Source organism: Phodopus roborovskii, unplaced genomic scaffold, assembly GCF_943737965.1.
Source record: "Phodopus roborovskii unplaced genomic scaffold, PHOROB, whole genome shotgun sequence".
In the NCBI taxonomy this organism is placed as follows: Eukaryota; Metazoa; Chordata; class Mammalia; order Rodentia; family Cricetidae; genus Phodopus; species Phodopus roborovskii.
Genome location: NW_026125546.1, coordinates 6,347,762 through 6,361,773, shown reverse-complemented (window position 1 = coordinate 6,361,773; position 14,012 = coordinate 6,347,762). Strand labels below are relative to the sequence as shown.

General features: G+C 37.8%; 1 protein-coding gene across 3 annotated transcripts in view; it reads left to right on the top strand.

Moving 5' to 3' along the window:
• Ankib1 (ankyrin repeat and IBR domain containing 1) overlaps window positions 1-14,012 on the top strand; it is a 101,198-nt gene that overhangs the window by 28,061 nt on the left and 59,125 nt on the right. For all 3 annotated transcript variants that reach the window (XM_051177201.1, XM_051177198.1, XM_051177200.1), the window contains exons 3-4: window positions 2,353-2,653; window positions 10,381-10,563. In XM_051177201.1, the coding sequence (XP_051033158.1) occupies window positions 2,353-2,653; window positions 10,381-10,563 (484 nt within the window). The remainder of the gene's footprint in view (window positions 1-2,352; window positions 2,654-10,380; window positions 10,564-14,012) is intronic.

Genomic DNA, 14,012 nt, shown 5'->3' with positions numbered 1-14,012 from the left:
CAATCAACTAGTCAAGGAAAAAAAAACCTTTTGGGAAATGCTGTTATAGAGTTTTAAATAATATAAAAGTTGCCTAAATTATAGAATAGATAAAGTGACCTGTTTGGTCATTGTTCACACTCACCCCTTAAGAGTGTATACCACTTTGCAATAGTGCCTTTGGATGACTAACTGCCAACAAACCCTGTGGGAGAAGGGGCCTCATCATGGGTTCTTCCCCTACGCATGATAAAATACTTAATGACCCAGTCTTGTTAAGTCATGTGCATATCACTACAGCTTTAGTGAGTCACAGAGTGAGTACAGAAGTTGCTGTTATGTCAGGAAACATCTTTTGCTGCACATCTCCCTGTTTTCTGGCTCTTACATTCTTTTCTACCCCATCTTCTGCAATGTTCCCTGAATCTTAGTGGGGATGATCCATACCACAGTTAAGGTTGAACATTCTATTGTCACTTATTTTCAGCATTTTGGCCAGTTACAGTTTCTTCATTAAATGGTGTCCACTGCAAAACAGCACTCTTCTTCAATGGTGAATGAGAGCTGAGGCCCTACGCTGACATTTCCTCAAAAACTAATTACATCTTTCAAGTAAAACAACTGCTAGTCTTTGATGCTTAGGATAAATTTTGATCTTTCAAGTGAGTGCTAAAATTTTGTATTCAATTTGACAACTTCCAAGTTTTTACTTTCTAATAAAATTGGTAGTGATTAAAAACCTATGTAATTTGTTATAAAATGAAAATGATAACAGAGTGTCTCTGTAACTCAATGGATCAATATATTTCATGTTAGTCTATGATTCAAAATTTTAAAATGTAGCTTAGACCATAAGATTTTTAACACTACAAAAAATTCATACAGTTTTAAACTAGCCTATTTCAGTTGGTAGATTTTTGGTGCAGTATCAAATAAGAATATTGTTATTTGAGAATGCAATTTAAAATTGCTTTTCCATTTTCTAAACTATATAAAATCTAGATTTTGTTCATATACTGTACTCGAACCAAAATAAATTATGACAGATTGAGTCCTTTGAAAAACTCATCTTGGGGTTCTAGAAGCTAAAGGAGGAGTGGACAAAAGTCCCCATCCCTAATCCAGAAGCAGTCTATAATGATAACATTTGCAAATGGGAGTTTGGTTTCCTTCAAGTGCGTCTCACCAGGGAAACACACTATTCTTCAGAGTAGGCTGCATGCCCAGAAGTAGATGGCCAACAAAAGGATAAATTCAACAGCATCTTTGAAGTTCCTTAACTCATAGTGTCATATCAGAGCTTTTCCTTTATTTCTGATTTTTTATTTCTATTAACTTTTTTAAAGTACTCTTTTGCGTTGTAACATTTTCTACTCCTTCCCTCTTTTTTCCTTTCTTTTTTGTTTTCTCTTCCTTTCCCCCTTCCTTTCTTTTCTAATGTCTTTATAGGCACTAAAGATTATTTTTCTTGTTTATGTGTATTATTCATGCACATGAGTATATTCATACATGTGCTACAGCTCATGGTGGAGATCAGCTTTGAAGAGTCAGCTCTGTCCTAACATGAGTTCTGTGCCTGAAACTCAGATTATCAGACTTATGTGACAAGCACTTCACCTGCTAAGCTGTTTCTATGGCTCACAGTATTTAGGGGTTTTTTTTTTGTTTTGTTTTGTTTTGTTTTGTTTTGTTTTGTTTTTTTGAGGAAGAAAGAGTTTATTTTGGTTGAAGGTTCTAGAAGAGTCGAGAAAGCCAGGGAAGGCATGGTATCGGGCAGCCAAAGCAGGAAGCAGGAAGCTGGGAGCTCATATCTTCAGCCATCCCTGACAGCACAGAGAATTGGAAGTAGAGTCAGGCTGTACTGCCTCCACTCCTTCCCCCAACAAGGTCTGCCTTCTGAGGGGTCCCGAACCTCCCCAAACAGTGCCGCCAACCAAACATGGGCCAAGTATTCAACCACCTGGGCCTGTAGGGACATTCCTCATTCAAGCCACCATAGCCTCAATATTTATTTAAAACCTCTGAGGATTCGTGTCTGTCATGCACTGTCACGGAGGCAGGAGGATTCCCTCAAGTTCTAATTTTACCTGGGCTACATAGTAAGACCATGTCTCCAAAACCAAATGACCCCCAGTGTGTAAAGTGCTTCTTATGTAAGCATGAAGGTACAGGTCCTTGGTATGGCAACAAGTGCCTGTAATACCTCTGCAGAGGCAATGGCTCCCAGTTTTCTTAATTGAATGAATTAGTCATTCAGACGCTTTGATAGAAATTGGATTTTTATCTTTGAAGTAGACCTTACCTTTAAAATTGTTATCGTTGCTGTATTTTTAGGTAGGAAAAAGTTGTTTTTACCCTTCCTTTCCATTTTAGGACTTTTCTTTTTGGTAGAGATGGAAACCCAAATAAACGGAATGTGCACAATGAAACATCTATGCATTTGTTGTGTATGGGACCTCAAATCATGATATCTGAAGGAACCCTTCATCCTCGCTTAGCACGCCCTGTGGAAGATGATTTCAGAAGGGCAGATTGTCTGCAGATGATCTTAAGATGGAAAGGGGCAAAACTTGACCAGGGTGAATACGAGAGAGCAGCTATTGATGCTGTTGATAACAAAAAAAACACACCCCTTCACTATGCTGCAGCCTCAGGGATGAAAGCCTGTGTAGAGGTAAAACCTGGTTTCCTTTCAATATTGTGTGCTCAAAAATGTGTGTGTTGATAATATGTGGTAGTCAGTGTCTGCTTTGTCTTAGCTTTTTTACCCCTTTGTTCCTTTATAAGTAAAGTGATTTCATTGTGTTAGGGGACAACAACAAAAGAAGAAAAACCCACACAGCTTGCCAACCTTTTGAAGTATAGTGTAATCAAGATCAGTAATGTTAATATTTCCTAAAGGTAACTGTCAGCTACCTACTGCCATACTGAAAATAATAATTTGGGTTGGGGTTTTTTGTTTGTTTGTTTTTTGGGTTTTTTTCCTGAACTTTTATAATAGCCAGTTTGTAAAACTTACATGACTTATACAACTTATCAATATATTATCTTTACTTTGTTTATTAAATTGGTAACTGTTAATGGATGCATTTGTTACACTCCATTTTAAAACCTTGTCTTTAAAATGTCTCATTTCTGTTGAATCTGTGTTCAAGAATCCTGATTACATACATTTTGTGATTTTTGTTTGTAAATATTATATATTGCTAATATAGAAAGCATCTTAGAAGCATAGATAAAAATCACCCTTTTACTGAGATCAACAATAAATAAATGGGACCTCCTCAAACTTAGAAGCTTCTGTAAGGCAAAGAACACAGTTGACAAGACCAAATGGCAGCCCACAGACTGGGAAAAGATTTTTACCAATCCTACATCCAACAAAGGGTTGTTCTCCAAAATACACAAAGAACTCAAGAAACTAGTCAACAAAACACCAAACAACCCTATTAAAAAAAAATGGGGTACAGAATTGAAGAAAGAATTCTCAATAGAGGAAATCAAAAAGGCTGAAAGACAATTAAAGTGCTCAATATCCTTAGCTATCAGGGAAATGCACATAAAAACAACTTTGAGATACCATCTTACTCTTGCCAGAATGGCTAAAATTGGAAATACCGTTGACAACTTATGCTGGAAAGAGAGAATGTGGAGAAAGGGGAACACTCCTCCACTGCTGGTGGGAGTGCAAACTCATACAGCCATTTTGGAAAACAGTATGGCAGTTCCTCAGGAAAATGGGAATTAGTTTACCACAGGACCCAGCAATCCCCCTCTTAGGCATATACCCAAATGATCCACATCCATGCAACAAAGGCATGTTGTTCAACTATGTTCATAGCAGCACTATTTGTAATAGCAAGAACCTGGAAGCAATCTAGATGCCCCTCAATTGAAGAATGGATAATGAAGATGTGGCACATCTACACAATGGAATACTACGCTGTAGGAAAAAAAATAATGGAATCTTGAAATTCTTAGGCAAATGGATGGAACTTGAAGAAACCATCCTGAATGAGGTAACCCAGTCACAAAAAGAGGAACATAGTATGTACTCACTCATATATGGATTTTAGACCTAGAGCAAAGGATCACCAGCCTATAATTCACACCACCAGAGGAACTAGGATACAAGGTGTATTCTAAGAGATTCATATATGGTCCCTCACAAAAGGGGGAAGGGACAAGTCCCCCAGAGCTCAGGGGAAGTGGGGGGGGCAGTGAATGGAGAGAGAAGTAGGAGAAAGAGAAGGGGAAAAGAGGAAAGCACGTGCGACTAGGGAGATTGAGTTAGGGTAGGAATAGAAGACAGAAAAGAGAGAGAGAGAACATAAAAGAGGGAGCCATTATTGGTTTGAAGAGAAAACCGAACCTAAAGAAAGGTCTAGAGTCCTACAAGACTAACTCCAACTAACAATATGAGCAGCCATGGAAAGGCTACCATAAATGCCCTTCCTTGATAATGAGATCAACAGCTAACTTATTCACCATCATGGAGCCCTCATCTAGTACCTGTTGGAAACAGAATCAAACACTCATAACTAAACACTGAGTCGAACTAGAATCCAGATGCAGAGAGAGAGGACAAGACCAGGGGGATACTACCTTAACCTAGAGACAGGAGAGAAGTCCTAGTCTCTACTTCAAATGACTTGACAGATTTAGATGACCCCCTCCTGGATAGCATTGCCCTACATGTGGAGTGGGGGGGGGGTCAGAGTGCATGTAAGGTGGGAGAGAGGGTTAGAGGGAGGGAGAGGGGACTGGGATCGACATGTAAAAATAAAAAATAATAATAATAAATCACCCTTTTATCCCTTAATTTCTTAAAAGACATTGTAACTGTGTCACAGCTGAGGGGAAAGGTGTCTTGGCAGCCGGAAGCCAAGGAATGCTGCAAAGTCACACTGCATAAGAGAATGATTGGGAAAGACACAAGAGCAGAGCACCTTTGCCTCAGCTCAACTGGGAAGCAGCAAAGGTCTGCACAGGAGGCAGGCTAGCTCCAGGGTGGCCTAGGATTGGTGGGATTCTGTGGCCTAAGTGATTGGTAGAATTCAGTGGTCTGATCTTAGGGCAAGCTCAGGGATCGATGGGATTATGCAGTCTCATCCTGAGTTTTTTGTTGTTGGTGTGTGTGTGTGTGTGTGTGTGTGTGTGTGTGTGTGTGTGTGTGTTTGTGTTTTTTTTTTTTTTTTTTTTTTTTTTTTTTGGTTTTTTTGTTTTTTTGTTTTTTATGGCCCCTGGAGTAGTCTGGGGATGGGGCCTGGCCACTTACATGCCTGGAGGGGCTGGGCCTGGCAGTCAGAGCAGTCTATAGGTGGGGCCTGGGATAGGGCTTCGACACTTGTCTTATAGTAATTCTACATAGTATCATCACTACTGTACATATAGCAGTACATGTTTTTTCAACTACCAACATTTGTATTAATTCATATATAATTTATAGAATTTCTTTGTATAGATATATTTAAGTATGAGCAGGATGCATTATACATTGGTCGGTCTTTTTCTAAAATTTGTGCACTTTATTTTAAAAGTAATGATCCTAATAAAATTTAAAATATCAAAGATTTAATATTTCTTTAGTCTTCTTTTAAGTTGATACCTAATTATGGATGTATTTTTTAAAATTATCATCACCTAATTTCGTTAGCTTAAAGATCAATTTTTGTTACTTCTTGAACTTTTCTGATCTTGTTTTCTATTTATTGCTATTTGTTACTTGTTAATCTTTTAGAAACTTTGTCCTTTTGTTTCCTCTGTCTCACCTTTGCCCACTAGTTAGTGAATTGTGATCATTAACTTGAATCTGTTTTCCATGCAATGCTTTTTAACATTGACTCAACATAGTAAAAATGACCTAGGACTTGAACGGGAAGGGTATCAAGCTTTCCTAAATATTGTTGTGTGCTCAGCATCTAGGGAAGACCTTGCTGTGGTGACCCACATGTGCGGGACTTTCTGGTTCTTTAAATGTGTTAAGGTAGAAGTAGACTGTTCTTGTTAGTAGCAATACTTTATAATTTCTATTTTAATAACTTGTTTTCAATAATTGTCAGTAAGCAGTGTTAAGTGGTGGTCAATTTTTAGTGTATTTACAATGTTGTATGTATTAAGTTGTTCAAAATTGGAGTGATAATTTTACCACTACCAAAATGATGATGATGTTGGTTACAGAGGGGTATATTATATGGTATTTGGAAAGTTCGATGACTACCTTGATATGTATGTATACTGTGATGTTTTTTGGTTTGTTTGGTCCCCCCCCCCTTTGGCTTTTTGAGAGGGTCCCATGCCCAGCTCCCAAATAAAATACACATGGTGTCATAGTATTACTTATGAATGCTGGGCCTTAGGTTGCCTTGCTTTTAGCCAGCTTGTCTTATCTTAAATTAACCTGTCTAACTTTTCCCTTTTCCCTTTGGGATTTTATCTTAATTTCTTCTGCATATCTCACTTTTACTCTGTGGCTGGCCCCTGATGTCTTCCTCTCCTTGCTCTCTTGCTGCTCTATCTTTTCTCTCCTTCTTTCTCCTATTTATACTCTGCCTGCCAGCCCCACCTATCCTTGCTTCTGCCTCACTATTGGCCATTCAGCTCTTTGTTAGAACCACCAGGTGTTTTAGACAGGCACAGTAACACAGCTATTCAGAGTTAAAGTAATGCAGCACAAACAAGAGTCACACCTTAAAATAATATTCTACCACATACATGTGTGTTTCTTTGTACACTGCTTAATCTATCAGCATATCACATCACATGCGCCATTCTGGTTGGTGACCATCTTATTTTTCTATATTGAGAAGAGTGTGTTGACTTACTGTAAAGCATTCCAAATGAAACCTTATGAACATCTCGCATGTATTTCAACATTTACTGACAAGTTTCAGTGTAATCTTTTGCCTACTTAATGTTTATCACCAATGTCTTAAATGTATTCATGCTCAGCTTTGGGCCCTTCTTGACTTTTTGTCATACTTATTAAACTAAAAGTATTTCCCTGGGAAGCATATATTAACTTATCTACAGAAGCCTTATGTGTTTTCCTAGCGTAAGTGCTTAAAACTAGCACATTGTTATATGTAGCCCACTATATAGCTAAAGTTCCATGTATCTTATAAATTTTACTATCATGGATAATTTAAATTCTTTTAAACTTCTCTTGAGTACAGTTTTTATTATAAGAATAATAGGAATAAGTGCCATTTCTATAATTTTTTAATATTTTCAATGTTCAGTGGTACCAAGTATCATATAACGGTATACGTTGAGTGAATAAATACCACCAGATATTTATTTTTCATAAAACTATAAGCTCATACAGAAGGGACAGAAATGTCTCTTAGTGGTCCTGCTACTGCCTACTGACTTTCTGAAGTTGTTTCCTCTTGGAAGGGGATAAATCCCAAAATTATCTCAAAAGACCCCTTAGTCACTAGTGTTCTATTAACCAATGGTTACTGTAAAATGTATCCCATTTTCTCTGCATAATCTTTATAAACTCCCCCCTCCAGGTAAATCCAACCTATTTTATAACTTTTAGGGGTTCACAGATACAGAAGCATTTCTTCTCTAGTTGTTAAGTTTTAGTTCTTTTCTTCATATGTGTTGGTTTTCTCATTGCTTTGACAAAAGCAACTTCGGAAGGTTTTTTTTTTTTGAGTCACAGTTTAAGGATGTCATTAACTATATCCAGAAAAGCATGGTAGGATGAGCGGCTCTAACCGGGAAGAGAGGGTACATCTGGGACTTCTCTCCCCTCAAATGAATAGGAAGCAGAAAGCAGACAGGAAGTAGGACCAAGCTATAAAATTTCAAAGCTCACTAGTTCCCTCCCCTGGTTCTTGCTAGTGCTTTCTTAATCTACTGTTTTTCCTTAAAACAGAACTACAACAAAACACATAAAATTAAAAAAACCTTACAGTCTGCTCCATTGACCCATTTTCTACAGTGAAACTCCACTCCCTAAAGGTTTCCCAGTCTTCCAGGACAGGACTATTGGGAACCAAGGGTCTCTGGAAGGTATATTTTCATTCAAACCACAACAGTATGTTTATTAAAGAGCAGAATTTAGAGTTATCTGGGGCTGGAGAAATTGCTCAGTGGTTATGAACCAAAAACCCTGGGTTCCAGTTCCAGAGTATCCCATGCCCTCTTCTGAACTCGATGCACTCACATGGTGAATATGCATGTATGCAGGCAAAACACAAATAAATCAAAAGAGAAATTAGAAAGTTACTATTTGACAACTTCTGTGCATCTGGTAACATGATGTTTCCTTGTGGTTCCTGTTTTATGTTTGTTTGCTTGCTTGCTTTTGAGACAAGGCAAAACAGTGGTGCATATAAAATACAATTTTTAATAAAAAAATTAGAAATGTTTACATGCTATTCATTACAGATAAGGAAATAATATTCCTACAATTTTAATGTTTTCTTATACCACCCACAATAGTGCAGGCCCTTCCCCTATGAATCACTAATTAACAAAATGCCTTACAGCTGGACCTCAATTGAGGTTTTTCTCCTTTTAGATGAATCTACCTGGTGTCATGTTAACATAAAACTAGCTATACAATTTGGTTTAGCTTTTGGTTTTTGGACGTCCTCATGTAGCTAGGCTGAGATTGAACTTCTCATTTCCATCTCCTTAATCGATTTTCTATTACATCTTTTATCAAATGTATACAAACTACCTTATTTTACAGATAGACCATTATAATCTTAGTCTTTAAAGTAGTTAAGTGGTATAGCCTATCACCAACCACTGAATCATAAGGGAGGTATGGAATATGTCTTGAATATTTTGGGTTACTGCTTTTCTTCTACCTATGATTGTGAACCAAAAAAATGTAGATTTAGAAGAATAGACTTGTTGAGGTCATTTTATGTGCCAACAAGTGTTTGAAAAACATTTTTTAAAAAAATTACAGGAATGAAATACCCAGTCCTCTTGTTTCTTCTTGCATAGTTAATGAGAATAAGTATGAAGATACTTGCTATGTTTTCATTAAGAAGTTTTAAAATTACCTTTACTAAACCAAACTCTCCATCATGTAAAGCAAAACAACTAAGTTTGTATAGAAAAGGCAAAGTATCTTATCTCCACCCAGCATGTTTTTACCAGCCAGTCATTTTCCTGAACGTAATTCCCAAAGGCCAGTAGGCTGAAGTATTTCTTAATGCATTGCCTTCCAGTGTTCAACAGTACTTTCAGCTATTTTCCCTACTAAAGATGGCATACAAGCAGATTTTCATTATGCTGCAAACATGGTCACCTTAATCCATCACTGATTGTGGCGTTCTCTACAGTGGTTCCCTCAGCCACTCTAATCAAGCTCATCTGAGGATTTCTTGCAAAGCAAACTACCTGTTTGTCTCACCCAGGTTCACACAAGATTAGCATGCCTCTCAACAGTGTTACCTTTCCCCTCTACACACATACATACCTTTTGAACCCTCTGTGAGTAAAGACCATACTTCAATAGATTGTTCTAAAAGATTTCCTTTATGGACAAGAACAATATAAATTTCAGTTCTAAAGAACTTTATATGTTTGTGTTCATTGGTGGGTAATGAAGAGTATAAAATTACTTAGATGAAATTTCAACTTTGATTACCCTTTTACAAAACAAAAGAATTTTTGTTTGTTTGTTTTGTTTTTCTCTTACAAAATAAAAGCCTCTAGGACATGTTCATATTAGATCCTAGATGAGAATGTGGGCAGAACTTCAGAATAGATATGGTGTGTGGTGTGTATTTCACGTCTTCATTTTATGTGAGCAGTATGACTGACTTAGTTCAGGATCTAGGCATGGTTGAAAATTAGCCAAACTGTCTGAATCCAGTCACTGCTTTGCTGGGGAACTTGGGTCACATTCTGTAAACTTTCTAAGATAATAATACCTGTGTCACACAAGGTCATTAGTACTAAGGTGAGTGTGTTTTTATAGTACTTAGCATAAAGGGTCTGACTAGAAGATAATGTGTGACTTACTGTAGAGCTGTGAGCTACATTGCATTCTCTTGTCAAGAAAATAGAGAAAGAAAAATGATGAAAAAACTTTAAGTAAAGTTTTATTTGAGCTTGGGAAATTGACAAGATACTTAATTTGTTTTTAAAGTTGAAAATTTACTTTCTTTAGCCAAATAAACTCATCATTAGTAAAACAAGAAATTCTTAACCTTAAAAGTCATTGCTTCCTGATGCCTTCTATCATTTCAAATACATTTACATTTTTATTTAAATTTTAAATCACATTTTAATTTAATTTTACTTTAAGATACATTTAGATACATTGCCTCTACTGTACATTTTTATTATGCTAGTGATTTCTTTAACGTGTAGCATGAAATCTTAATTAAATCTATAGTTGTGAATTGTTTTAACTTTGTTTAGCTTTTAGTAAAACATGGAGGAGACTTGTTTGCTGAGAATGAAAATAAAGATACTCCTTGTGACTGTGCGGAAAAGCAGCACCACAAGGACCTGGCCCTGAGTCTGGAGTCTCAGATGGTGTTCTCTCGGGACCCGGAGGCAGAGGAGATAGAAGCCGAGTATGCTGCATTAGACAAACGAGAGGTAAGGTGATGTTTTTTTACTTCGTTAACTCAGTGTGTGTGGTCATCTTTGCAGTATGCTAAATAGCCTCGGGAGTACTTAATCCATAGTTGTGAGCATAAAAATACATCTGGAAAACCTGTATGTTGAGTCTTTAACATGTTAGTATATTTACTAACATGTAAATAAATGTGTTGATGTTTAAGTCCTATTACCACTTACCAGGATGACCTCATTCATGTCTCCATTCTCTCTGAGTCTTTCCCTCTCTCACAGGTTGCTATTGACAACACAAAAGCTTTGGTAACTTCCACCTGAAACAAAAAAGAAAGGACAAAAGAAAAGGAAAATGTAACAACTAACAACTCTACCACTGACTACTCTTTGCCATCTGTATCTCTCTTTTGCTATAGTGTTGTGTTTTCTATCTTTATAGAAACCAAAACACAACAGTCTGTACCTGCCAACTTCCCCTGCATTAGGCCAACCTCTTCTTGTAGGGTGGAACTGTTCTTGATGGATCACATCACATTTCCATTTTTCCTCATCTTCCGGAATGCTTCACAGTTCTTCACACACTTGCCTGCTGCCTTGCTGAAGAGATGCCTCCTTTGGCTTCAGACATTTCCTTGCATTCCTTGTCTCAATGAACATTATTTTGACCTACTAGTGGCTCAAGCATAAATGTGGCAGGCAGTTTTAATCCTTCGTATTTCCTTTATCATTGCCCATTGCATGCAAACAATCAAGGAATCCTATCACTTTTACCTTCAAAACAGAGGTTTATCTATGTAGCCCAGCTATCCTGGAACTCACTCTGTAGACCAGGCTGGCATTGAACTCAGAGGTCTGCTTACCTCTGCCTCACAAGTGCTCGGATTAAAGGCATGCAACATGACTGCCTGGCTCTCCTCTCATATAATATATCCTGACCACTGTTTCCCCTCTCTCCACCCCAACACACCCACTTCCTTCTCCCCTATATCCACTGTTCCTCCATTTCCCTTCAAAAAAGAACAGGCTTCTCAGGGAAATACACGTAACAAGTTACAATAAGACTAGGCATAAACCCTCACTTCAAGGCTAGCAAAGCAACCTAGTAAGAGGAAAAGGGTCCTAAGAGAAGGCATAAGTCAGAGACACCTCCTCTCCCACAGTTGTGAGTTCCACAAAAACTTTAAACTGCAACATATATGCAGAGGGTCTAGTGTGGACCCATGCAGAGTCCATGATTGCCACCTTGTTTTCTATAAGCCCCTATGAGCTCTGCTTAGTTGATTCTGTGAAACGTGGTCTCCTGGTTTCCTCTATCCCTCTGGATCCTATAATCCTTGCTCTCCCTCTTCTGCATGGTACCCAAGGCTCCATTTAATGTTTGGTTGTCGGTTCATCAGTTGCTGGATGAAGTTTTTCTGATGGTGAGTGGGCTAGGCACTGATCCATGTATATAGCATAATATCTTGAGGAAACATTTCTTGGACTTTTTTTTCTTTTGCCAGTCCTGTTGTAGGTCTCTGGGCTCTCCAGCCTCAGGTTCCTGGCCATCTAGGCAGTTTTAGGCATGGGCTTCCTCTTGTGACATGGGCCCTCATGTTAGACCAGTCATTGGTTGGCCACTCCCACAACCTCCTAGCCACTATTGCCCCAGCACATCTTTCAGAAAGGATCGGTTGTATGTAGGTCAAAGGTTTTGTGGCTGGGTTGCTGTTTCAGTCTCACTATTGGAAGTCTTGCCTGGTTACAGAAGATGGCCAGATCTGGTTCCATATCCTCCATTACTAGGAGCCCTTGCTAGGGTCTTCATAGATTTCAAGGATTTTCCACTTCACTGGGTTTCCACATCACCCCCCACCAAGATATCCCCCAATTCCAGTCATCTCTCCCTGAACTCTGTTTCTCTGTCCTTCCCTCCCCCACCCACAGGCCACCCACTTCTATTTCCCCTTCCTAAAGAGATTCTTGTGTCTCTCCTAGAACCCTCCTTATTACTTAGCTTCTCTGGGTCTGTGGATTGTAGCATAATTGTCCTTTGCTTATGAGTGAGTTTGTCCTTCTGGGTCTGGACTACCTCACTCAGGATAATATTTTTCCCAGTTCCATCTATTTGCCTGCGAATTTCATGATGTCATTTTCTTTACCATATTTCTGTACCACATTTTCTTTATCCATTCTTCAGTTGAAGGACATCTATGTTGTTTCCAGGTTCTGGCCATTTTGAATAAAGCTGTCATTGTGATAAGATAGAGTGTCTTTTGGGTATTTGCTCAAGAGTGATATAGCTGGGCTCTTGAGGAACCACCATATTAATTTCCATAGTGACTACAAGTTTGCATTACTACCAGCAGTGGAAGATTATTGCCCTTGCTTCACATCCTTGCCCTCATGAGCTGCCACTTGTGTTTTTAACTTAGCCATTCTCAGAGTTATAAGATGGAATCTCCAAGTAGTTTTGATTTGCATTTTCCTGATGGCTAAGGATGTTGAACATTTCTTTTAAGTATTTCTTGGCCATTTGAGATTTCTTTATTGAGAATTCTGTTTATATCTGTACTCCAATTTTTTATTGAATTATTTGGTTTGCTGGTGTCTAGTTTTTTGTTTTTTGCTTTTTTTTCTTTAATTCTTTATATACATTGTATATTAGCCCTCTATTGGATGTGGGATCGATGAGGATCTCTTTCTATTCTATAGGCTGCCATTTTGTCTTATTGATGGTGTCCTTTGCCTTTCATTTTCATGAGGCCCCATTTACTAATTGTTGATCTTAGTGTCTCTGTTATTGGTGTTCTTTCTATTCAGGAAGTTGTCTCTTGTGCCAGTGCATTCAAGGCTATTCCCCACTTTCTCTTCTATCAGGTTAAGTGTGTCTAATTTTATGTTGAGGTTTTGTGTGGGGTGTTAAATATGGTCTGTTTGCATTCTTTTACATGCAGAGATCCAGTTATACCAGCACCATTTATTGAAGATGCTTTTCTTTTTTCATTTTTTATTTTTGGCTTCTTTAACAAAAATCAGGTGTCAATAGGTATATCGATTGACTTCTGGATCTTTTATTTGATTCCATATCAAATATGTTTTTATGCCAATACCATGCCAGTTTTATTACTATAGCTTTGTAGTAGAGCTTGAAATCAGGAATGGTGATACCTCCAAAAGTTCAGTTATTGTTCCGGATTATTTTAGCCTTCCTGTTTTTTGTTGTTGTTCCATATGAAGTTGAATATTGTTCTTTCATGATCTGTCAACAATTGTGTTGAATTTTGATGGGGATTGCATTGAATCTGTAGATTGCTTTTGATAGTATGGCCATTTTTACCGTGTTAATCCTATAAAGCCATGGGCATGGGAGATCTTTCCATCTTCTAATACCTTCTTCAGTTTTTTTCTTCAAAGGCTTTAAGGTTTTGTCATACAAGTCTGTCAATGCTTGGTTAGGCATATTTTATGTTGTTTGTGACTGTTGTGAAGGG